A 27436-nucleotide genomic window follows, 5' to 3' on the forward strand; every position below is an offset into this window, starting at 1 on the left:
CAAATCTAGCAATACCGAAGCATTGTCGGGTCTGCTAGTTATATATATATATAAATACTTTTTTGACATGAAATATATCTAAAAGCCTTTCTCGGTTATATAAATAAACAAGGGTAAAAATTTGGTTGCGATTGATCGAGCAGCAATTTTTTTTTTTTTTTATCCCGACAAACAAAAACCCTCTTCCTCTTTACATAATAGTATAGATATAGATCTGACATCGATGTGATCTATATAATGTATTTTTATGTTACGATAAGAATAAAATTTTTCAAAATAAATGAATTTTTTAGCATAAAGATATTTATTTATATTTCTCGTATTATTTCTTACAGTAAATTACAATTTTATTATTCCAAAGAAAAATAAGAAAAAAAGAAGAAAATGTAACTTATAACAGATGGGAAATATCGTTAGAATAACAAAAATCTTTTTTTGTATATTTTTCTAGATATAAATATTTTTATCGACTGTTGTTTTTAACGGTTATTTTCATAAATAAACTACAGATGTGTTATTTAACAAGGATAATCTCTCAGTATTTAAAAAAAGTCAACTACTATTTAAAACAATGTTTTACTTTTTAATTTTTTTTATCATGAAACACTGTCGCATTTGTACATTTCACGATTTATTAATCTTATTAAATGGCATACAGAACATTAGATGAAGATTATGATGATTTTGAAACCGAGGAAGAGGAAGAAAGGTTACGAGCAGAAAGAGAAAAACAGCTTTCTCAATTAGAAAATATACCGATTAATAATGAATTATATTCAAAAAGAAATTACAATGTTATGGGACATTCGGATCCTATACTATCAAATTTACAAAATAATAAGATCAGTGGTAAGACTGAAAAAGTGTATTATTCAAATCTTCCAGACGAATCTCCTGATAGACATCATCAAAATTCGACGAACAATAATTTTAGGATATCGGTATGTCTCTATTTTTTTTCCTAATAAATATATAAATCATGGAGGTTAAGTACAATTTCCATGTAATATTAACAATAATAGATTTATTGTAATCATTAACAAAAGCATTACATACAATTCGATTTCAAATTTGTTAATATATACTTTGTTCTAATTTACAATTACTTGGTAAATCCAAATTATTTTTTCTGATAAAAAGTCTGGTACGAGATAATAAAATTTCGTTTTTTCGACGCCGAAATTTCATTTCAGCTGGTATCTAACGTCTTCTTTTACATCTTTACACACCTGCTTTGCTTTCATCTGTACCAAACTTCTCTACACGAATTTCTACCTCAAACTACATCGATACTGACCCCCGTAGGGGAAGACGCCCATCTTGAAACGATTCCGGTCGCTTCACCTCCCTTTCCGTTCCTCGCCCTGACGGTCATTTTATTGACTCTAGAACTCTTAATTACATAACGAAGTCATCAGTTTGGCCTCCGTCAAGTTGCCACCGATGTAAACGCCTCTGTAGACATTTCCATCGGTGTTTTAATTTAATTTTGCTTTCGTCTTCGCCAAAGGCTGCTTCTTTATTCCTTTTTTTTTATTCCCGCGCCTCACTCTTAACACCGAAAGACGCAACATTCATTCGTTAAATAAACTTCAAAACTAGACTTAATAACAAGTATATAAATTTGATTCCGTTATAAAAATTTAAAATTATATTCTTGTACCCGTCATCAAAATCGTCGATCGCAACAAAAATTTTGTTCTATAAATACTTCACATACATTTCTTAATTCGACAAAAGTTAACTATAATTTCAGCAAGAGAACACTAACTTCGATCTGGTCTGCTCTCGGAAGCGAGGACAATGCCTTAACCCTTCCGTACACAGCTCATCATAGAGTCCCTGATACTCAAACCTACGGTTTGGTCTGCTACCGGAAGCGAAGGCAACGCTCCACTTTTCTGCTGCTAGGTTCTACGACTCGACCGATAGGGTTGGTCTAGTGGTGAACTCGTCATCGCAAATCAGCCGATTAAAAGGTTCAGAGTTCTGAGGTTCAAATCCTAGTAAAGGCAGTTACTTTTATACGGATTTGAATACTAGATCGTGGATACCGGTGTTTTTTGGTAGTTGGGTTTCAATTAATCACACACCTCAGGAACGGTCGACCTGTGACTGTGCAACACTAAGCTTCATTTACATTCATACATATCGTCCTCTGAAATTATACCTTACGGTGATTACCGGAGACTGAACAGAAAAAAAAGGTCTATTATCTTTTTTGTCTGCCTTCTATAATTTCTATTATATGTATCCAGACCAGTTCCCTTTCTGGGATATTACTAGAATATCTCTTAATTTCTATTTCTTTATGAATGTCTAGCTCAGTCTTTCTATCTAGTCTATACATGTTTATTTTGAACGATTTTAAATATCTACTAAAAGCTTTCAACCCGTTCATATTCCTCCACTCACTTTCGTCACTTGTTTATCCTTATTAACTCTGTCAATTTTATCAATCTGAATGTGACGAGTTAATAATGAATTACATTCGAACACAGATTACACCGTTATAGCACAAGCAGATCCCTTACAATCAAATTTACAAAAAGTTACAATTTGTAAGACTGCAAATTTATATTACTAAACACGAATTTGCTGTCTAAACTGTTTTAGGAGGGAGAGTTTTAAGTGAATTAGCTTAATCTGATAGGCATTTGTCATTAAGACTTGTGCACCCTTGAATCACTCTACAGGTAGAGTGATTCCTTACCAAAGTGATCCTATCCCTTACCAAAGATATATACTGATTCTTCAGGACCTGGTGCTCTTACAAAACTTATCATCATATCTGAACCCACAAAACTGTTGCTGGGGAAAACAGAATCGAAGATAAGCAAAATGGGTGAGTAGCGAGTGAGAAAAGGTAGTTGAAGCATCATGATATTTTACACTCTAACTCAGGATTTGAACTGTATTTTAGAATTGTAGCTTGGTACAATGCAATAATTTATAAAATAAATTCCTATAGAACTAATTATGAATAGTATAAATTATTATTAGAATTTTGCTTCCAGAGATATTACAGCGTATACTTACCAGAACTTCTAGTATCAGAAAGACATTTTTTTAAATTAGTCGAAGAGGGAGATGTAGAGAAGGTGAAAGAATTTTTACAAGAAAGTTCAATGTTTAACATAAACTGTTCAGATTTTCAGGTGAGTAAATAAATAAAATTAAGTAATTTTCATGTCATATATAACTAAGTATAAAATATACTGCTCATGTTTACTGCAAGCACTAAACTCACTTGTATTTCATATGAACACTGGTTTACTAGACAAATAAATGTAATAAATATATCAAGTAGTAAAAGTTTTTTTTTTCAAATAACTGAAACTCCTGGCACTACCAATCTGATTCAAAATAATATTCGGCATGTTTGTTTGATTGAGAACAAGCCATATAAGATCAACAGAGCCATTCAGCATGCACCGCATAATAAATTAAAAAGGAAAACATCACTAAATTTCACATCTCTTAACCTTATTAGAAGTGAAGTTATGTTTATTATGCTTACTGTTTGTAAGCATAAATGAAACAAAAAATGTTACAGTTTGTAACAAAAAATGAAAATGAGTAGAGATATAGAAAGAAAATTGATTGTATAAAACGTATAAACATATTAAAAGATCTGAGAATTGAAATAATTTGGACAACCGAAAATGAGGCAAAGACTAACTACAGATGGATACAGCTGAGACCTAATAATCATAGAAAACAACAATTAACTTTTATATACTATTTTAAGCAATCTAAAATAATACAGACATTAAAAAGCTTCTCTTTTTTATCATGACAGTCCGTGATGTACTTCTATAAATAGATTCACTTAAAATAAAATAAAAAAAGTTTATATTTCAAATTATTAGAGGACATCTATATTAATCTATGAGGTCTGTTCGAAAACTAACCGAACATTTTTAATTACACACAGACAGAAATATTTAGTGATGTGCAATTGGTAGCATTGTGTTTTGCATAACCTCCTTCGTAACCTTCTTGGATTGTTGATCTCATTTAGTTTGAGCAACAATACAACGTAAAATTTCAAGTGAAACTGGGGAAAATTTCCACAGAAACCTTTCAACTTTTAAAACAAGCTTACAGTGATGATGCTCTGCGTCATATGGTACATTAACGAATGGTTTTCACAACTGAAAGTGGTTGTCAGTTGATTGAAGATGACCTTCGACCAGGAAGCCCTTCGACTTCAACTATAGACACCCACATTAAAAATATTAATGATCTGGTGCATGCAAATCAACGACTGACTGTCATAGAACTTGCAGAAGAGGTTAGCATTTTGATTGGATCATACCGTGACATTTTGACTGAAAAATTGAACATTCATAGAACTGCAGCAAAGCTTGTTCCTCATTTGATGACCAAACAGCAGAAAGAACGTAGAGCAGGCATTTTGTCAGCAATTCTTGAATAAGTAGACGATGATGAAACATTCATGCAAAGGATCATAATGGGAGAGAAAGCCAGGTTTACGGCTACGACATCGAGACAAAGTTCAATCATCACAATGGATTATAAAAGGATCTCCACGCCCCAAGAAACCATGTCAGTCTCACCTGATGACAAAGTGATGCTCTCTGTTTTTTTCAATTTTAATGGAATTGTGCATTTTGAATTCTCACCTTAAGGTGAAACAGTGAAAGTGCACACTAACACGGCATTTAACAATGTTTACGTGAAAAAAATCTGCAAGAAGAAACCAGAGTTGTGGTGTTCCTTCACCATGACAATGCCCCTGCACACTCAGCTTTGTCAATTGTCTTTTGCCAAAAAATCAGATGACTGTCCTCCCTCAGCCTCCCTACTCGCCAGAGCTGGCTCCTTGCAAATTTTTCTTACTTCCGAAATTGAAATCGGTGATGAAAGGACACAGTTTTAAGACTATTGATGATATTAAAGCAAATTCATCACGAACCTTTAAGGCGATTTCAAATGAAGCTATCCAGGCCTGCTTTGCGAAGTGGAAACACCGATGGGAAAAGTGTGCGAGTAGGGGAGGGGAGGGAATACTTAGAAGGGGACAAGGACGAATAATCTATCAAATTAATAATAACGATTAAAAAAGTAAAGTTTGGTTATTTCTTGAACAGATCTCAAACATTAAGGACTAAGGACATCTACATTTAATAAGGATTAACAGTAAATGCTTTTTCCAAAAGCTAGAGAACTGAACATTTTTAAAGAAAAAATATAGTATGGAAAGTCATTACAAATATGCTGTTCGAATTAAAAACAAGAAACTTCCCCGCAAAACTTTATAAATGTTAGAAAATAAATTGAATTATAACTGTATTCCAGATAACCGAAAAGAAAAAATGCAAAAAGGTAGTATCAAAGTAGTACCTCAATACAATCAGTCATAAATGGTTTAAGCATTCTTCAGAAACATAAGGTGCAAAAATGTAAACAATATCAATAAGCATATCAAAATAAATAAAATTGATTGATATATTAGTATAAAACTTACACCATTACTTTTAGAAAATGGATTGGTCATTTCACATAGAAGGTTGTATAGGCTGAGGACAGTGTAAGTAAATTTTTATTTTATCAGATAGCTCTAACTACTGATAACTATTTGTCGGTGGGTCTAATTAAAACACATAAGATCTGGCAGATCTAAAATATAATTAATACACCTTATATTCAAACAAAAAACACAGATACTGACCAAATTAAGATCAGTCAGATATCCCAGTAACTTCTACATTATCACGTATTCAAATTTTACATAAGTTTGTTTCTAGTGTGTAAGTTATTATGAATTTTAAATACATTGTTTAATCTAAAAAAAATGAATAAAAACTTATCTTCAAAGTTAGAAATTACTTTTATTTTTATTAAGCCGAGAGAAAGAAAGCGTTAGCATAAAATTAAACTTTCCACTAACAAAACTATGAACCATGAGTGTGGATTGTATCAAATCAACACTGGCCAAAAAATAATATTCATATTTTTTGTCATCAGCCATGTAATGAATATTTGACAGATGATTGGTTTGAAAGAATTTTCCACTCTTCTGGTTCTTTGATAAGCTTTTAAACTCAACTTATGTCTACACATCAGACACACACACACACACACATATATATATATATTTTTTATTACATCAACCAAAGTACAGAATAAGGTAGGATGACTTACCTTATTCCACTATATGTGCAGGAACACTTTTGCGAATAACTTGCATCATCAGCTGCATTACATATTCATATACTCACCTAAAATTCCATTACAAACTTCATAAAATATAATAACTTATGTATTTATTTATTTTATTTAAAATTTAAACCTTTAATCTTTTAATTTTAAGAATTTAAACCTTTATTCAATTAAATTAAAAATTAAAAAAACAAAATTTAAAATGTGAAAAATTAATTAAAATTAACATTAAAAATTAAATTGTAAAAATGCTTACATATATTTAAAAATATGATGGGTCAAGGCATAAAATCAAATTAAAATTAAAAATCAAAATATTTATTTATTTACTTTATTTAAATTACTTTTATTTTTGACTTTAATTCTAATTTTAATTTTAATTTGATCTTATGCCATGATATGTCATATTTATACATATGTAAAAAGTTTTACAATTTAATTTTAATTTAATTTTTAATGTTAATTTTAATTAATTTTTCATATCTTAAATTTTAAATAAAATAAATAAATGTATGATAAGTTATTATATTTTATGAAGTTTGTAATGTAATTTGAGATGAATATTTGCATATGTAATGTAGCTGATGATGCGTGTAAATCGCAAAAGCGCTCCTTCATATGTAGTGGAATAAGGTAAGTCATCCTACTTTATTTATTCTGTATTTTGGTTGATCTAATATAATAAATATATTGTATATAGTACAGAGATTCTAAAAAGAATTGATATATATATATAATAATATATATAATATAATATATATATAATTGATATATATATATATATATATATATATATATTTAAAATAATTTTTATACATTTTTGGACAACAAAGATACAGTCTGAAGTCTATAAATATTACCTCACAGTAATTTTAAGACTTCATAGTAAAAATAAAAAAGACTGTTCATTGCAACAATGAAAGTTAAGATTGAATTTCTTTCTGCTACTTCTTTCTCCTTATTATTTGAACATATCAGTTCTACAAACTAGAACTCATTACAAAATTTCTCTGCTGATTAAGAAGCTCATTGTAAGAAACATAAATAATACCTAACTGATATGGTCAGATAATACGTAATAGCTGCAAGAAATCCAGAAATTATCTTAGAAGCAAAGAATATAATTAATATATAACAATACGAAAAACAGCAACTTTAACATCGACTATATAATTAAACAGCAATTTTAACATTGACTATATAATTATTTTAATTGTTCATTCAAAAAATCATGTAATTTTGGTGATACTTTGGTGATTTAAGGTAAGTGTTTTGATAATTTAATCAGGCTACGTTTAAAAAAAAAACAATTAAAATTTATTGTATAAATATACATACATTTTTATTTTTCCTTATAGATTTCACCCAACATACTTCCTTATACCAAACTAATTCTCAAACTTTCAATTCTTTTCGTGATGACTGGAAAAACACACTATATTTGGGCACTGATTTAAAAAATTCTATACGTTATTACACTAAAAATATAATTATTATTAACTAAATTATTATCTAACAATTATTAACTAAAATCATGCACATTCTTAAAAATTTAAAAATAATAGTAAATACATAAAAGTACCAAAAATACATACGTTTACAAAGCAATACGTACATGAAAAATATCTGATGACACCAGGGAGGTAAATGTAATAATGGACTGGTTGCAATAAGTTAACCGCAGACAGCTATTCCTAGAAAAAATCAATCAAAACCATTTTAATTTTTTTATGGAATAATTTTTTCATGACTTTTTATTACACAAACATTTTAAAAAGAATTGTTTAAATTAACTAAGCATAACTATTTAAAACCGATTGAAAATTTTATTTTTAATGTTGAACCTCCAACTTTTTGACTGAAGGAAAACAGATAAAAGAAAATAACAGAAATTTTATATATTTTACCATATTTCTTTTTCAATTTTTCCATTATCCTACAGTTAAATTTAAAAACCCTTTTCTTTTTCTTTTGACGCTTTTGTAAGAGTAAACCTTTACATTTTGCATATAACAAGTTATAAGATGATCTAACAAAATAAAGATTAATAAAACACAACATCTGTTATTATAACCTCATGTTCAATCCAATTGAAACTGATTTTCAAGTCCTGAAGAACAGACAGTCTACAAATGTAATCAAACAGAAGGAAATACAGTAGAAACTAAAAAAAATTACTTCCGTAAAAATAAATAACATATTATAGTGTTAAGAAAATTTAGGTACGATTAAAAGTAAGATATTGATTTGCCTCTCTTAAAGAAATTATGTTTTTTTTAAAAGCACTGCCTATCGGCAAATGTAAACAGACAAGTTCAAAGTTCTTGTTTAAGTAACTCAGGAGGATGTTTTTTAGATAGATTAGTAAACTGCTTATGCATACAAACTAAGCCATTATAAACCGCTAAATTTACAACCGACCTACACAATAATATTTCCTACTGTGATCAGTACTTCCTCAGTTTTCGGATAATTACAGAATAAGTGAGAGATCAGGAGCTTTTCTCAACAAAGAAAAAAAGAAGAAAAAATAATTATTTACCTCTCATTAACCTACTGATGAGCAAAGATAGTAAATTCCATGTAACAAAATTATATTTTTTTTTGTAATATAAGAATTTTATAACACCAACTTAACCAAAATATAAATTTTCTTTCTACCTTTCTTGACATTACTTATGATAATCTTTTTTGTTACTATTTAGTAAACCAAAAGTTTACATTACCTTGTTATTTTTACATCAGAATTAAATATTTTATAGGGTCTGACAGCACTTCATATAGCAATGCAGGCAAGAAATGATGATATGGTTGATTTTCTGCTACAACAAAAAAGGTTGGATGTAACAGATTCTGCATTACATGCAATAATGCTTGATCAACCACACAATTTAATAAAAATCTTGGATAGATTGAAAGAAGTTTCTCCTGAGCTTGAATATACAGGTTTATTTTAATATTTTAAAAATTGTTTCTAAGAAAGTAATTTTATTACCTTACAAGTGTAGATAAATAATCTTTATATAAATTTAAGTAGAATGAATTTCAGAGGTTAATTAATTTACTATGAAAAACTTAACAATGTTTTCACTAAAAATTTTTTTTAATGGTTTGTACAAATGATGTGCAAGTTATTTGCTTGACTTTCTTACTGAACTATTAATTACCTAAACGTTAATTTAAGTTTTGTGATTTTTTTGTATAATACACAAGTAGCAAGTTAGCAATTATCAAGATTTATGTTTGTTTAAAAATCTTCATTCAAGTTGACTCTGATTACAATTAACATCTGAAGAATGAACGATCAATGTTAATAAAATTTTTCTGATATAATATAAAATATTTAGTGCATCGTTAGTGAAATCAAGCTGAATGGTGATTTAGTTTAGTTAGCTACTTTCACTCGCCAAACAATTTCAAGTTTAGGTCAGCTTTTCCTTCAGGAATCCTGTCCTGTTTTTTTGATTGGTTTTTTAGTTTCTGATGGAAAAGTAATTTCTGTTGCAGCATTTTTAAGCCGATTAATTAAAAAGTAGTCGATCGATACTGTAGTGCTCCATTTCTGAATAAAAATTTCCTTATCTTCCAAAAGATTGTACGGATGATAAGTATTCCTGCTGCCTGCAGTCATCAGCAGACTGACCTTCTTAATCCCTTTATAATGCAAAAATAACATGTACAAGGGAAATCTACTTACATGAAAAATACCTTCTACCTTTGACTAAATAATAACTTTAATTTTGAACTGAAAAAATATTTTTTTCGTAACTTTTAACTGAGGATTGCTTTCAAAAAATAATTAAAAACTGGTATTCAGAGGAACTCCAGATAATGCAATCGGTTTAAAATGAAATATAAATAACTTTTATTCAGTATGGAATCATATACAGAAGGTGGACTAGTATATTTTTTTCTCTACCCAATGTACATGTATTTTTCATAACTACTTTGTTTAGTTTCAGTTTCTGTTAAATATCACTGATTATTCAGAAAGAATTGTTTGTCTAAAAACATGTGAAGTAATATAATTCTGTCAGACTGAAGCAGATTTTGTGTCAATTAGTTTGTATAGTTAAATGTTTGTGACATTTATGAAATAAATCAGCAATTAAGAAATTAATTGACAACATAAACAACTATGGTATAAGCAAAATGGATCCATGAAAAGGACAAAATTATACAAAAAAAATTCCCAAACATTTTTGTAAATGCAAATATTACAAGTGTCAGAATTCTACGCTTCACAGTCTTCTACGCTTCAGTAGAGTTTTGAAAGTTTGAAACAAAACACTAGTCACCGTAGGTTAAATAAAAACTATACCGGAATAGAAATCTTTTATGGTTCAATGAGCAAAATATTCACAAAAGATGAATGATGAGAAGAGGAATAAGTACATACAAACATTCACAATTAATTATTCAACAAACTATTCACAAAAGATGAATGAAAAGAAGAGGAAAGATACAAACCAAAAATAACTGAATTTGAAATATATATTGCTGTCTTTACCAAAATAATTGCTTATATGTAGTGACACTTGATAATGCACATGGTTAGTAATGACACTGGTGCTTATGTATTAACGCCACCGCAGCTACAGCTTTATTTAAAAACAAAGTAGTCAATCGGATAGAGTTTAACATAGATTCAAAACAGTCTCTTTATTAATTTTAATAAATGGTTATATAAATTTATTTATTTTATAAATATAATTTAACCAAACTTAACCTATGCTTGCTTCGCTCGCTAACCTTGACTAATTAACAGGAGTGTTTTGATTATTTAAATAATAAATAATTGCAATAACTACTGAATTTATTAAATAAATACTCAAAAAGTTACGGTGTTAATTAGTCAAGGTAAGTGAGCGTAGGTTAAGTTTGGTTAAATTACATTTATAAAATAAATAAATATAAATAACCATTTATTAAAATTAATAAAGAGACTGTTCATTTTCCACCGAAATCCGATTGACTACTTTGTTTTTAAATAAAGCTGTAGTTGCGGTGGCGTTAATACCATGACACTAACTAATTGTCCAAGAGCCTTCTGAAGCTAATTATTAAACCAAATAAATATTGATAATTAACTTCAAAAGGCTTTCACAACTACTTCCATATAATTTGAAAAATGATTAATAGTAAACATTTTAAAATTTTAGAGTATATTACATTTCATCATGCTGTTTAATAAAAGAATGTACCAAATATAATGTGAAGTATAAAATCTTATAAAAGTTAGTCTATGCATATACTAAATTTAGAGGAGAATGTCATCTCTATGACCTCCTGCTCATAATTTAATACCGACCACAGGTAGCAAGAAGGTCTACAAGAGGAATTGCTTAACATTTTACTGCACTGCCATTCAGTCAGTCACTGGTTAATGGTAATTTTAGAATGATAAAATCTAAGCTGATTACTTTTACTCTATACTGTTTGTCGTTATTTTTATAACAATTTCAACTTCATAACATCTAATATTTCTACCTTACTCATGCTTTCTTCCAATTTAAATTTAATATCTTACCTCAAAAATAAAATTCTTATAATGAAATATAGTCATAATATTTTTTCATCTAATTAAATTTTATTTTTGTTGCTACAATCATTTAATTAAAGTTGAGATGGATAAAATTAGAAAACAAATCTATTGAAATTTCATTAGTAATATTTCAGACTGTACTTTTTGTACCATGATTATATCAAAGCCCATTCATCAAATGAAACAATCGTCTAATGCAGTAGAAATATAATTTGAAATAATGGAAGGAAAAAGAATACAAAAGCAACAGAATCACTTTTAAGAAAAGTGTATCGTGTTATCAAAAATCCTTGAATAAATATTATTAAATTATCTATACTTTTCAGATTTCAAATAATAGAAATTTCTGATTTCTTGCAGTCAGGAGTAAATAATTTTTGCTTTAGAAATACATGACGTGTCATTTTTCTTACTAATTGGTAATAATACAAATATGAGTAAAACCCAGACATGTTGTAAATAGGATTTTAGGATCATTTTTTGAATTTATGAAACATCTGCATTTATTAGAAACTATTAACTCTTATCAGGCTTTATTATAAAACAAAAATAAAGGAAAGAAAAAATCCTCAAATCACACTTTACCAGTAGGAGCATGATGTGGACAACAAATATTAGTTGCTAATGACAACAGAAGTTGAAACTTCAAGTGGAAAGAGAAAAAAATTTAATTTCTAAAAAAACTAATTTCTTTGATTAATACCCTAATTACTTACAATGTGATAATATTGTAAACCCTTGAGATCAAATTGTTTTTTGTTGTCATGAAGGATGCAAAAGATTTGTTTTATTTACTATCTGATATTAATATTTCTACATTGCTTATAACTATTAAAATGCTCATGACTTTGGGAAAGTTAATATTTACTAAAATAATAATAATTTAATATAATACTTATGTGGTGTAATGTAATTTCTTAATTTGTAAAAAAAATTACAAGAGTTTCAAAGATTTAAAATTGCAACAATAAAATAAAAATATTAATATTAATAATGATGAGTCAAATTTTATAAATGTATGGTTATATACATAAATTTTTAAGATAAATTTATACATTTAGTTTATAAATTTTCAATTATAGTAAAAAAATGAACTTTCATTGCTTATTTAGGTTGTATTTACTCTCCTGATTTTTCAATGAACATGACACCATTAATATTAGCAGCACAATGTGGTAATTATGAAATAATTCGCATATTATTAGCTAGAGGGCATTCCATACCACGACCACACAAACCATGCTGTCTTTGTCCTGAGGAATGTTTGTAAGTAATAACATTATACTACACAGTCAGACACACATACACATGCGCACGAACAAATTCAATAGAGCAATGTTATTCAGTAAATTAGTAACTGAAACCATTGATAATTAAAAATCCCCTTTAAAAAATTAATGAAAAAAATCTATCACAAATTCATTTATTGTAGTTCATAAAAACATTTTATTTCGTGCAACATCATTTCCCAATTCAGCACTTATTTTTAATGTTAAATATTAGTTTCAAACGTTATATATATAAAACCACATAAAAACCCCGGATAACAGCCAATGGTGCTTAAACAACCCTTTTCATAAACATTTTTTCGTTTTAATTTCTATAAATATTTTACACTTTGTGCAATTTGCCTCTTTTTTCTTATGCATTGTAATCACACAAAAGATAATAGTTTTTTAATTAGCGAGTTTATTTGCATATCAACTTAACTGTATTTTAAGAGACTCAGTAACTCTTCCATTTAAGGTATATAGTGATCACCATATGCTTGTTAAAAATAATATTTATATTTTATTTGCTTATTTAAGGATTGCTTTTATTCATCATTTCAAGAAAATTATTTATTTTTAAAACTGATAATGAATATTGGTTGTTAAAAATAATAATGCCGATACCACACCTTTAGCTTAAAGAATGAATGAGTCACATGCTAGCATGCAACATGTTATTCTTGCATCACAAATAAATAATATCTTGTACTATTTTTATGTTTGAATCATTCAATTTTTATTTTTCGTTTATCATTTTATCGCATTGATACAGTGTTTTCATTAGTAATTTCATTTTGTTTTTACTATTTTTATAGAAATTGTTATTTTATAAAATGTTCGCTTTCTATGACTAAGTGATCAGTCAATTTCATATGTTAGTGAAATAGTGTTTATTTTGTGATACCCATGCAATATATTTAAAAGAATTAATTTTGTTTTATTAAAGTGTACGAATTTGTTAACATGTGGAATTTTGAAAATTATTGACATTTGAAGAATTGCATTGCATTTTAGAAGATTAAGGTAATATTTCAGAAGCAACTGCCATCGATACAACTTATATTCCACCTAAAGTTGATGAACTTACTAACAAAGATATTGATAAAAATTTTCTAACGGAGACCTCTTCAACAGGTACATTTGAGATTCATTTGCATACTGAAAAAGACATTGATGCTCAAAAATCCAGTTGCAGGAAGAAACCAAAAAACCTTAAAAGAGAAACTGGCTTGTTGTGACTGCCACTATTAGAGAAAATAGGCTTCCTAACTGAACATTAAACAAGAATTACAGAAAATGAATAGAGGTACATGTCAGTTGCTACATAGAATGATAATGCAATGGTGACAGTTGCCAGTAACCACAATGGCATATATCCATTATCAAATATGAAAACATACAGCCAAAAAAAAAGAAAAGACATAATTATAACTCAGCCATTAATGATAGCAGAATATTCTAAAAGAATAGGAGGCGTTGATTCCCATGACAATGGTATTGGAAATTATAGAATTCAAGTGTGTGAAAGAAGATGATGGCCGTTGTTTACAAATGCTGCTGATTCTATTATAGCAAATTCATGTAAAATATACAGACTTGCAAGCAAATAATAGTAAAATCAGTCATATTTATTTTAGGTCATCTCTTGTATCATTATCACTGATAAAGAGTGAAGAAATAAAAATACCATGAAGCACTGCAAGAAGAAAAAACTAAATAGTTTTTCTTCACCATAAATGGCAACCAAGGATCATCTGTCAAAAAACAGTTAGATGTTTGTTATGATCAAATAGGGCATGTTATTTCAGAGCATGTGAAAAAAGCTAGATGAAGATGTAAGCTATGCAAAATCCATAAAAATTTTTATGTGTATAAAATGTATAGTACACCTACATTAAAGTTGTCAAGATTTTCATTTGCAGCAAAGAAAATAATTTTTTATAGAAAAAAAAACGAAAATAGTTTATTTGTAACTGTATATTACTTTCAGTTTAACACATTGTAATATTAATTGTTCATACGTCTTTTTATTACATTCTTCAGAAAATGACATTTTTTGCATGATTTTTGCCAAAGGTATGTAAACGAACAATTTCATTCCTGAGTGATAATTGATTTTTTTGTTGATAAGAAAATATGTCTTGCTTTTTATATACTTAATAATGGATAAAATAAAGGGTTTATTTAGAAAAAAACTGAGTAAAATGTCAGGCAGTTAATGCGTTAAAACTGCGTACATTGAAATTAATCTTTTAAAAGTGTTAACTGAGAAACAGGATTACAAATTTCTTTTCAAAAAACTGAATTTATGATAAAAATTTTAAAATGATCCAGACTTTAAAAACGAGTATGGAAAATACGAGTATGGAAAATACGAGTATGGAAAATACGTATTTAAATACGAGTATGGAAAAGAGTATGGAAAAAATAATAAAGTGAAAAAAAATAAATATCTAGGTAAAATAATTAAACACTTTAGATAAAATAAACTTAAGTGCTAGTAAAGTGGAACTTGAGTATCGCTTAACAAAGCAATACAATAAAAAAATAAATTTCAAGAAAAACAAAAATTAGGCGTTATAATATAGATATTAGATCTGAATGTTTATAAGCCTCAGAGTGTTTATATATGAATAAGATAGGCAAAATTGAAGAGGGGGATTAGACAAAATGAAGAGATTTATAAATCTAATAAGAGACTTTCAGATATTCTAAGGAAAAAAGGCTGATGTTTTTTGGACATCTTTTCAGAATGGAAAATAAAGGACTGATTAAAAGAATTTTTAATTTTGTCTATAATCAAAAAAATAAAAATAGCAGGTTTAATGAAACTTCAAAGGATATGAGAGATAATCACGGATCAAAAGATACCATGGAAGGAATAATCTTACATAAAAATAAATTTAGAAAAGTTATTTTAGTAAACAAGGGTTTCTGGAAAAAACCAAACAAAAAATATGACTACAGATGGAGTGAAGAGAGAAAGCATAAACATGGAGAAAAAAAGAAAAAATTTTGGGAAGAAAAGACATTGAAAGAAGAAAAATGATTAAAATATTTATTGTAGTTAGAAGAAAAAAACTATATTTTCTAAACTAATGTACAGTACAAAGAAATAAAAAGGTCTTAATATTTAAAAATAATTTAAAGCGATTTGACTTTTTACAAAGGGGAATTCTGTGTGTATCATGCACTGTTTAAGTACATTAATTTGTTCCTTTTACACTATTTATCAGTCTTTCTTATACCTTGGCTACATGAAATACATCTGAGGTACAAGCAGTACTCCCAAGTAACAGTTTTCTCCCAAGAGTAATGATGTTCATTACATAGTAAATTCTTTGTAAACACAGATTGAGTCACTTGTAGGGCAAAATATCACTTGTGTTGGTGGGTTTGTCATGCTGTTAAGCAACAGTACAATTAGCTGAGTGAAGAACAGAATTGAAATGCTTCCATTACTCACTTTCTTTCCCTAATAAGACTGGAAAAGGCTTGTTATTCTTTGAAATGGCTGTACCATTAATTTGGCAACTAGCATCACATCCACGTATCTTCAATCATTAAGTTATAATGATTCACATACACAATTTAATACAGAATCTAAATCCTTTTTACTGCACGCCTAGGCATGCAATAAAAGTAGAAAGGAAATACAAAAGTCTTACATTATTTACTTTAGATGTAAATTAATTTATATTATTAATTTTTCTTTTGCAGAAAATGCAGAAACAACAAAATTTAATAACATTCCAGATTCATATTTTCTTGTAACTGTTTGATAATTAGATCAAATTTACAATAATCCAGATTGTAATTTGATCAAATGATTAACAACACTCATGTACAATATACATATTCGTACTACATGCTATGTACAATTTTCACCTACAAAAAAATTAATAACACAACAGTTTAGAAATAATCACACCTAAAAACTATTTCAGCAGAAAGACTAAAACGGACTGATGTATTTTTTAAACAAATCTTTTAATGTATTACGTTAATTAAACAATTAATTAATATTGAATTTGAAGATAATTTCTTGGATGAATGTTTTACAACACAAAATACAATAAAAAAAATGAGTGGAACAAAACTGTTACTTTACCTGTTTTCCAAAGATCATTAAAACGAATTCACGAAAATAATTAAAACTCCAAACGACATAATTAACACAAAACTAACGAAGGTCAGTTATACGAAACGAACGATAAAGCGATGATAGTTTTAACAAACATAACATGTTAAACGTTTCATGAGAAAGCGATAAATACTACATCGACTGCCCTTTTTTTAGTGTTTAGCCTCCAAGAATCACCGTAAAGTATTATTCTAGAAGATATGTAGGAGTGTAACTGAAACATAATCTTGTATAGTCGACCAACATCGAGAGTCTACTGAAGTAGCCTCTCTGATTGGCTGCATGCTACCCAACAGACCACTGCTTCAATTACACGCATTTTTCCGTTTGCTTCTGTACTGTTTATGTTGTCTACTGTGACATCTGCTATTTACTCTTGTACACATCTTCACGAAGTATTACACTTCTTATGGATGTTGAATTCTTTGCTTGTAAATAAAACTACTGCTGAATCTTAATTAACCGAACTTGCGTTAATGAAATTCTGATTACCTCAAATTTTTATATTCTCAAGTAAATGTTAAGTTTTATTTGAATATTGTTCAAATTCTCTTTTCATCATACGTTTTGTTCAATCCAAAATTGACCCAAACTTAATAATAATCCTGAAAATAATAAAAGAGAATAGTAAAGACATAAATCAGTTAACTAAATTATTTCATGTTGTACACACTAATTAAAATATTAAGTCTATTGTTTGTTTTAAAAATACGATCAGTGACTATTAGATTGACAAGTAAAAGTTTAGATTTCAATAAATTGTCACTGTTAACTCGTCCTGAGTCTTTAAACATACATTCTTATAGGTTTTATTCATTACGCTCATAAACTAATAAATTTGTGCATCCTTTGCGTTTCTTACAGATTATGTGCCATTAAATAATTTTTTGTCGTTTGTCATTTATCACGATGTGTTCCAACCAGTCAGCTTTCCTCTTATACACATCTCTCGTAAATTTCATTTTCTGTTTCTGCAGTGCTGAATCCAAACAGCTACTGTATCTTTTTATTCTATATTGTAGCCAAATTTGTAAAATGTTCTCTTTCTTCAGTTTCCTAGTACTAGCGCTATGAATCGTACAATTTTTGTGTGCAAATCCTAATAGCTGCCTAAGCATTTTGTATTATGATACTGCCCAAATAACTATATGTTACTTTTAGAACAACCATCCTGTCTATTTTTGTTCTGAGCAAGCATAGAAATACATATATATTGTAGGTTCCTAACTGCATCTGAGAAAAACAAAGCATTAATCAGTCTGATTATAGATGCTTTGCAGAAACATTGCTTTCAGGCACTTTTGGATATTCATTAAATATGTATTCTACTGCTATCTAATTCATCTGACTTGTAATAGTTCCAATTGAGACTACCGTGTGTTGTTTGCATTTGTGCATACAAAGTAATACATTAAATTTCTCATGTTATCTTGCAATGTTTCTAGGTGCCTGCCAGATTCTGCATGTAACCAACAATCATAGTTTTCTAGCTGAAAAAAAATTATTCATATTCAACATTTTTTGGTATACATCATTAAACTCTTACAATGTAGATTTTATAATAAAAGGTGGGGAGGCATAAGGTTTTTTTTTTTTTGTCTTCAGTCATTTGACTGGTTTGATGCAGCTCTCCAAGATTCCCTTTCTAGTGCTAGTCGTTTCATTTCAGTATACCCTCTACATCCTACATCCCTAACAATTTGTTTTACATATTCCAAACGTGGCCTGCCTCACAATTTTTTCCTTCTACCTGTCCTTCCAATATTAAAGCGACTATTCCAGGATGCCTTAGTATGTGGCCTATAAGTCTGTCTCTTCTTTTAACTATATTTTTCCAAATGCTTCTTTCTTCATCTATTTGCCGCAATACCTCTTCATTTGTCACTTTATCCACCCATCTGATTTTTAACATTCTCCTATAGCACCGCATTTCAAAAGCTTGTAATCTTTTCTTCTCAGATATTCCGATCGTCCAAGTTTCACTTCCATATAAAGCGACACTCCAAACATATACTTTCAAAAATCTTTTCCTGACATTTAAATTAATTTTTGATGTAAACAAATTATATTTCTTACTGAAGGCTCGTTTCGCTTGTGCTATTCGGCATTTTTTATCACTCCTGCTTCGTCCATCTTTAGTAATTCTACTTCCCAAATAACAAAATTCTTCTACCTCCATAATCTTTTCTCCTCCTATTTTCACATTCAGTGGTCCATCTTTGTTATTTCTACTACATTTCATTACTTTTGTTTTGTTCTTGTTTATTTTCACGCGATAATTCTTGCGTAGGACTTCATCTATGCCGTTCATTGTTTCTTCTAAATCCTTTTTACTCTCGGCTAGAATTACTATGTCATCAGCAAATCGTAGCATCTTTATCTTTTCACCTTGTACTGTTACTCCGAATCTAAATTGTTCTTTAACATCATTAACTGCTAGTTCCATGTAAAGATTAACAAGTAACGGAGATAGGGAACATCCTTGTCGGACTCCCTTTCTTATTACAGCTTCTTTCTTATGTTCTTCAATTATTACTGTTGCTGTTTGGTTCCTGTACATGTTAGCAATTGTTCTTCTATCTCTGTATTTGAACCCTAATTTTTTTAAAATGCTGAACATTTTATTCCAGTCTACGTTATCGAATGCCTTTTCTAGGTCTACAAAAGCCAAATATGTTGGTTTCTTTTTCTTTAATCTTCCTTCTACTATTAATCTGAGGCCTAAAATTGCTTCTCTTGTCCCTATACTTTTCCTGAAACCAAATTGGTCTTCTCCTAACATTTCTTCCACTCTCCTCTCAATTCTTCTGTATAGAATTCTAGTTAAGATTTTTGATGCATGACTAGTTAAACTAATTGTTCTGTATTCTTCACATTTATCTGCCCCTGCTTTCTTTGGTATCATGACTATAACACTTTTTTTGAAGTCTGACGGAAATTCCCCTTTTTCATAAATATTACACACCAGTTTGTATAATCTATCAATCGCTTCCTCACCTTCACTGCGCAGTAATTCTACAGGTATTCCATCTATTCCAGGAGCCTTTCTGCCATTTAAATTTTTTAATGGTCTCTTAAATTCAGATCTCAGTATTGTTTCTCCCATTTCATCCTCCTCAACTTCCTCTTCTTCCTCTATAACACCATTTTCTAATTCATTTCCTCCGTATAACTCTTCAATATATTCCACCCATCTATCGACTTTACCTTTCGTATTATATATCGGTGTACTATCTTTGTTTAACACATTATTAGATTTTAATTTATGTACCACAAAATTTTCCTTAACTTTCCTGTATGCTCCATCTATTTTACCAATGTTCATTTCTCTTTCCACTTCTGAACACTTTTCTTTAATCCACTCTTCTTTCGCCAGTTTGCACTTCCTGTTTATAGCAGTTCTTAATTGCCGATAATTCCTTTTACTTTCTTCATCACTAGCATTCTTATATTTTCTACGTTCATCCTCCATCAGCTGCAATATATCATCTGAAACCCAAGGTTTTCTACCAGTTCTCTTTATTCTGCCTAAGTTTCCTTCTGCCGATTTAAGAATTTCCTTTTTAACATTCTCCCATTCTTCTTCTACATTGTCTACCTTATCTTTTTTACTCAGACCTCTTGCGATGTCCTCCTCAAAAATCTTCTCTACCTCCTCTTCCTCAAGCTTCTCTAAATTCCACCGATTCATCTGACACCTTTTCTTCAGGTTTTTAAACCCCAATCTACATTTCATTATCACTAAATTATGGTCGCTATCAATGTCTGCTCCAGGGTAAGTTTTGCAGTCAACGAGTTGATTTCTAAATCTTTGCTTAACCATGATATAATCTATCTGATACCTTGCAGTATCGCCTGGCTTTTTCCAAGTGTATATTCTTCTATTATGATTTTTAAATTGGGTGTTGGCAATTACTAAATTATACTTCGTGCAAAACTAAGTCGGTCCCCTCTTTCATTCCTTTTGCCCAGCCCGTACTCACCCACTATATTTCCTTCCTTGCCTTTTCCAATGCTTGCATTCCAATCTCCATCTATTATTAAATTTTCATCTCCTTTTACGTGTTTAATTGCTTCATCAATCTCTTCATATACACACTCTACCTCATCATCATCATGGGGGCTTGTAGGCATATAGACGTTAACAATCGTTGTCGGTTTAGGTTTTGATTTTATCCTTATTACAATGATTCTATCGCTATGCGTTTTCAAATACTCTACTCTCTTCCCTATCTTCTTGTTCATTATGAAACCTACTCCTGCTTGCCCATTATTTGAAGCTGAGTTAATTATTCTATAATCATCTGACCAAAAGTCACCTTCCTCTTCCCACCGAACCTCACTAATTCCTATTACATCCACATTTATCCTATCCATTTCCCTTTTTAAATTTTCTAGCCTACCAACCTTTTTTAAACTTCTAACATTCCACGCTCCGACTCGTAGAATGTTATTTTTCTGGTGACCCCTTCCTTAGTAGTCCCACCCGGAGATCCAAACGGGGGACTAGTTTACCTCTGGAATATTTTACTAAGGAAGGCGCCTCCATCATTGCTATTTGAAAATGCAGAGAGCTACATTTTTTTGGAAAAAAAGCAGCTGTAGTTTTCCATTGCTTTCAGCTGCGCATACTCAGAGGACTGAGCGATGTTGATATGGCTGTTTAAGTCATTCTGACTCATGCCCCTAACAACTACTGAAAGAGCTGCTGCACTCTTTCAGGAATCATTCCTAAGTCCGGCTCTCAACAGATACCTCTCCGATATGGTTGCACATTCGGTCCAGCTACTCTGTATCCCTGAGCACTCAAGCCCCCTCACCAACGGCAAGGTCTCATGATTCATAGAGGAGGGTTAAAATCAATATAATTTTTTTGTCTTCAATTATTTGACTGGTTTGAAACAGCTCTCCAAGATTCCTTATCTAGTGTCAATCATTTCATTTTAGTATACCACCTACATCCTACATCCCTAACAGTTTGTTTTTTATATTCCAAACATTGCCTGCCTGCACAATTTTTTCCTTTTACCTGTTCCTCCAATATTAAAGCAACTATTCCTGTATGCCTTAACATGTGGCCTATAAGTCTGCCTCTTCTTTTAACTATATTTTTCCAAATGCTTCTTTTTTCATCAATTTTCCACAATTTCGCCTATAGCAGTGCTGTAGCACTGCATTTCAAAAACGTCTGATCTTTTCTTCTCAGGTACTCTGATCGTCCAATTTTCACTTCCATATAAAGCTACACTCCAAACATATACTTTCAAAAATGCTTTCATGACGTTTAAATTAATTTTTGATGTAAGCAAACTATATTTTTGATTGAAAGCTCGTTTCATCTGTGCTATTTAGAATTTTATATAGCTGCTGCTTCGTCCAGCTTTAGTAATTGTACCTCCAAAATAATAAAATTCTTCTACCTCTGTAATCTGTTCCCCCTATTTTTATATTCAGTGGTCCATCTACATTATTTCTGTTAGATTTTACTACTTTGGTTTTGTTCTTATTTATTTTCATCCGGTAGTTCTTGCATAGTACTTCATCATTGTTTCTTCTAAATTTTTTTTACACTTTGCAACAATTACTATATCATCAGCAAATCATAGCATCTTTATGTTTTCACCTTGCACTGTTACTCCAGATCTAAATTGTTCTTTAACATCATTAACTGCTAGTTCTATGTAAAGATTAAAAAGTAACTGGTATAGGGAACATCCTTGTTAATCCTTGATAGGGACTCCCTTTTTTATTACGGCTTCTTTCTTATGTTCTTCGATTTTTATGGTTACAGGTTGGTTCCTGTAAATGGTAGTGATTGTTCTTCCATCTCTACACTTGAACCCTAAATTTTTTAAAATGCTGAATATTTTATCCAGTCTATGTTATCAAATACCTTTTCTAAGTCTATAAATATCTAGTATGTTAGTTTAGTTTTCTTTAATTTTCCTTTTGCTATTAATCTTTGTGTTAAAATTGCTTCCCTAGTCTCTATATGTTTCCTGAAACCAAATTGGTCTTCTCCTAACACTTCCACTCACTTTTCAATTCTTCTGTACAGAATTCTAGAAGATTTTTTATGCATGAATAGTTACACTAATTGTTCTGTATTAGTCACACTTATCAGCTCCTGCTTTCTTTGGTATCATGACAGTAAAAGTGTTTTTAAAGTCTGATGGAACTTACCCCTTTTTTTGTAAATATTACACACCAGTTTGTATAATCTATCTATTGCTTCCTCGCCTGCACTGCACAGTAATTCTGCAGGTATCCTGTCTATTCCAGGAGCCTTTCTGCCATTCAGATTTCTCTTTCCACTTCTGAACACTTTTCTTTAATCCACTCTTCTTTCGCTAATTTGCACTTCCTGTTTATATAGTATTTCTTAGTTGTCGATAGTTGCTTTTACCTTCATCACTTACATTCTTATATTTCTATGTTCATATCCATCAGCTGCAATATATCCTTTGATATCCAAGGTTTTCTACCGGTTCTCTTCTGCTGATTTAAGATTTCCTTTTAACATTCTTCCATTCTTCTGTATTTTCTACCGTATCTTTTTTACTCAGATCTCTTGCAATGTCCTCTTCAAAAATTTTCTTTACCTCCACTTCCTCAAGCATCTCTAAATTCCACAGATTCATTTGACACCTTTTCTTCAGTTTTTAAACCCCAATCTACATTTCATTATCACCAAATTATAGTTGCTATCAATGTCTGGGTAAGCTTTGCAGTCAATGAGTTGATGTCTAAATCTTTGCTTAAATCAGATAGATAGATTATTAGATATCAAGATAACTTATAATCTGATACCTTGCAGTATCACCTGGCTTTTTCCATGTGTATATTCTTCTATTACGATTTTGAAACTGGGTGTTAGCAATTACTAAATTATACTTTGTGCAAAACTCTATAAGTCGGTCCCCTCTTTCATTTCTTTTGCCCAGCTCATATTCACCCACTATATTTCCTTCCTTGCCTTTTCCAATGTTCGCATTCCAATTTAGCTACTATTAAATTTTCATCCCCTTTTATGTGTTTAATTGCTTTGTCAATTTCTTCATATACACACTGTATCTCATCATCATCATGAGTGCTTGTAGGCATATAGACGTTAACAATCGTTGTCAGTTTAGGTTTTGATTTTATCCTTATTACAATGATTTTATCGCTATGCATTTTGAAATACTGTACTCTCTTCCCTACCTTCTTGTTCATTATAAAACCTACGCTCATTGTTTGAAGCTGAGTTAATTATTCTAAAGTCACCTGACCAAAAGTCGTTTTCCTCTTCCTACCAAACCTCAGTAATTCCTACTACATCTACATTTATCCTATCCATTTCCCTCTTTAAATTTTCTAACCTACCAAGATTTTTTAGAGTTTAAAATTCTACGCTCCAATTCGTAGAATGTTATTTTTTAATTTTCTGGTGACCCCCTTCCTTAGTAGTTCCCACCCAGAGATCCAAACGGGGGACTAGTTTACCATCGGAATATTTTACCAAGGAAGGCGCCTCCATCTTTGCTATATGAAAATGCGGAGAGCTAAATTTTCTTGGAAAAAAAGCAGCTATAGTTTTCCATTGCTTTTAGCTGTGCAGTACTCAAGAGGATTGAGTGATGTTGATATAGCCGTTAAGTCGTCCTGAAATACGCCCTTAATAACTACGTAAAGAGCTGCTGCCCTTTTTCAGGAATCATTCCTTAGTCTGGCTCTCAACAGATACATCTCCGATATGGTTGCACCTTTGGTCCAGCTACTCTGTATCACTGAGCACTCAAGCCCCTTCACCATCAACAAGGTCTCATGATTCATAGAGGGAGGTGGTTTTTTTTTTTTAATATTATTTATTAAAATATAAAAACGTGGGATAATTTCAGAAAAATATGGGTAACCAGAGATTTCAACCTAGTAGTTACCAGACTGATACATTAAGATACATTAACAACAAAGTTATTCATGAAGATTTAGGTTGCAAAACCAAACAGACAAGTAACTAACAAATTACAAAGGACAACTATCCTAGTAGAATAGAGGAAAATTTATAATAAAATCCATCCTCACTCTCACTTTTTCTTTCGCTAATTTGATGGCAACTTAACAGAAACAGAAACGCATTTCTACTCACCTAATTACCACAAACTGATAATACTACTCCTTTCTAACTTCCTGTTACCCTCGGTAACATTCCTACAACACTATTAGCTGAATACTATATAAATACATTTTTTATTTTTAATTTACAGAAAAATATTACAGTCGGAAGATGCATTATTAATGATTGTGGCAATACTTGATGTGTATCGTGCAATTTCAAATCCAGCATATATATGTCATATATCATCTGACCCAATATTATATGCATTTGAACTAAGTGATGAATTAGTAAAATGTGCGTATGTACATGCAATTTTCCAAGATGAATTTTTACAAATTTGTGAAGATGTTAAAACCTTTGCTGCTGAGTTCATGTGTAAGTATGATTTTAAAAATTTTGGCTGAAATTTAAATATTATTTTTTTTACTTATAAAAATAAGAAAAGAGACAAATAAAATGAAATATCAAACACCTTTTGAATAATAACTGTATTTTATATTATATTATGTCAGTATTGTGTAGGTTCACTTAATATGTTTAGAGTGACGATTATTTTAACAAACATTTAAAATAAAATTCAAAAACAAAAAATTTGCTCTTGATTGGTTAATGTCCTATAATATATAATACTCCACTGTTTTTAGTCTGTGAACAGTTACTTTAATTTTATAAATACTAGTAGAAGTGCTTTTTTATGTATATTTCATATATATTGTTAAGTTATTAATTATTATTAATTTATTACTGATATATTTTTTTAAATTTATATAATGTTGTTTTCTTGAGCATATATTTCTCAGTATGCACTGACAATGTTTAACATTTGAAATTAGTTTTAGATTTTTTCTGTTTTTTAATTTATTTAAATAACTGTTACCATAGCTCTTTCTCTTAACAGTAAAAATATTATATGTGAACTAAGACAATACATTTATATTATACTGTTGAACGTTCATTAAATAAGTTTCATAACCTACTCACAACAGGTGCCATCAATAACACATCGTCATTAACAGAAGGAGCTGAGTCTGGAAATTTTTAAGTGAATAATTCCTGAGTTTACGGATAGGATTTAGATTAATGCAGTTTTATTCTTTGACCAGAACACTGACTGAAAGTAGAGAATGTAATGAAGTGTTTCTTGATAGAAAGGGATAAATTAATTTGTTACTTTATACTATCTGTCCTAGCCTTTCAAATGGCTGTAATGTAAATGAACAGACTGAAACATCGATCAGAGATACTTTCCCAAGGAAGCCTAGGATGGAAACTTGTTATTGTTAATTTGTACATAGCCAGTTGACATGTCATTTCAGGTTACCACCCATAACCTTACAGATTGGCACGTAGAAAACAACACTTTTCTGGTAGAAAAAATACAGCTTGTTTTGTTAAAAGAATGCATTGGAAAATAATTCTCAAACATAAATACACAACAAACAAAACCAACAAAGTAAGCACTTCCACACCCCAACTGACATTCACTGTCCTTAAGTAGAAAGTTATAACTTAAAACGTAAGAGCTTCATTAACAGGAAAGATAATTCTGACTGCCCTTAATGCATTACATGTTATCTATTATACATAAATATGTATTGTAATCTAGAAGGGAGGACAAGGTGTTTTCATTTGCATTACATCCAAGAAATCATTTAAATAATGGCATTAGAACAACAGTTTATTTCACTAACTTTTTAATTTAAATATTAGATATTATGAAGTACGGAAAGGTTAGTGTGAAATTTTCAAAAACTCATCAAAATAAATGCCAACAGTATAAATCAAAACTCAAACAATAGCTTTAATTGAAAAATCCCTTAAGAAATATTTGTGACATTTACAGGAATATTTTTAAACTGGATTTTTTTATTTCCAATTTTTTAAACATCTATAGATAAACTAATATTTTTTTTTAGATTCTTCACAAAATTATCGGCATGAATCTTGATTGTCTGTAACTGAAGTTACAAACAATACTTCAAAGTGGGGATACTAAAGTCAGTTATGTTGTGTTGCTTTGCCCACGAACAATTAATAGTATTCCTGATATATTTGCGTAAAATTATTCAAATGCATGACAGGTTCTAGAAATGCATGTCTGGAATAATCTATTGCTGTACTGTGCAAATCACAATGTCAAAAATAACAAAATTGTTGTCATGATTGCTACTCAAACAAATCATAATTTT

General features: G+C 29.9%; 1 protein-coding gene across 1 annotated transcript in view; it reads left to right on the forward strand.

Annotated features, from left to right (window-relative positions):
* Positions 1-647: 647 nt before the first annotated feature.
* The window catches only part of LOC142326970 (short transient receptor potential channel 4-like), a 56816-nt gene continuing 30027 nt past the window's right edge, over positions 648-27436 (forward strand). Inside the window, exons 1-5 of the mRNA XM_075369702.1 lie at positions 648-941; positions 3018-3158; positions 8952-9135; positions 12847-13000; positions 25396-25622. Coding sequence (XP_075225817.1) covers positions 648-941; positions 3018-3158; positions 8952-9135; positions 12847-13000; positions 25396-25622 — 1000 coding nt within the window. The remainder of the gene's footprint in view (positions 942-3017; positions 3159-8951; positions 9136-12846; positions 13001-25395; positions 25623-27436) is intronic.

Source organism: Lycorma delicatula, chromosome 6 (genome assembly GCF_047948215.1).
Source record: "Lycorma delicatula isolate Av1 chromosome 6, ASM4794821v1, whole genome shotgun sequence".
Classification (NCBI taxonomy): domain Eukaryota; kingdom Metazoa; phylum Arthropoda; class Insecta; order Hemiptera; family Fulgoridae; genus Lycorma; species Lycorma delicatula.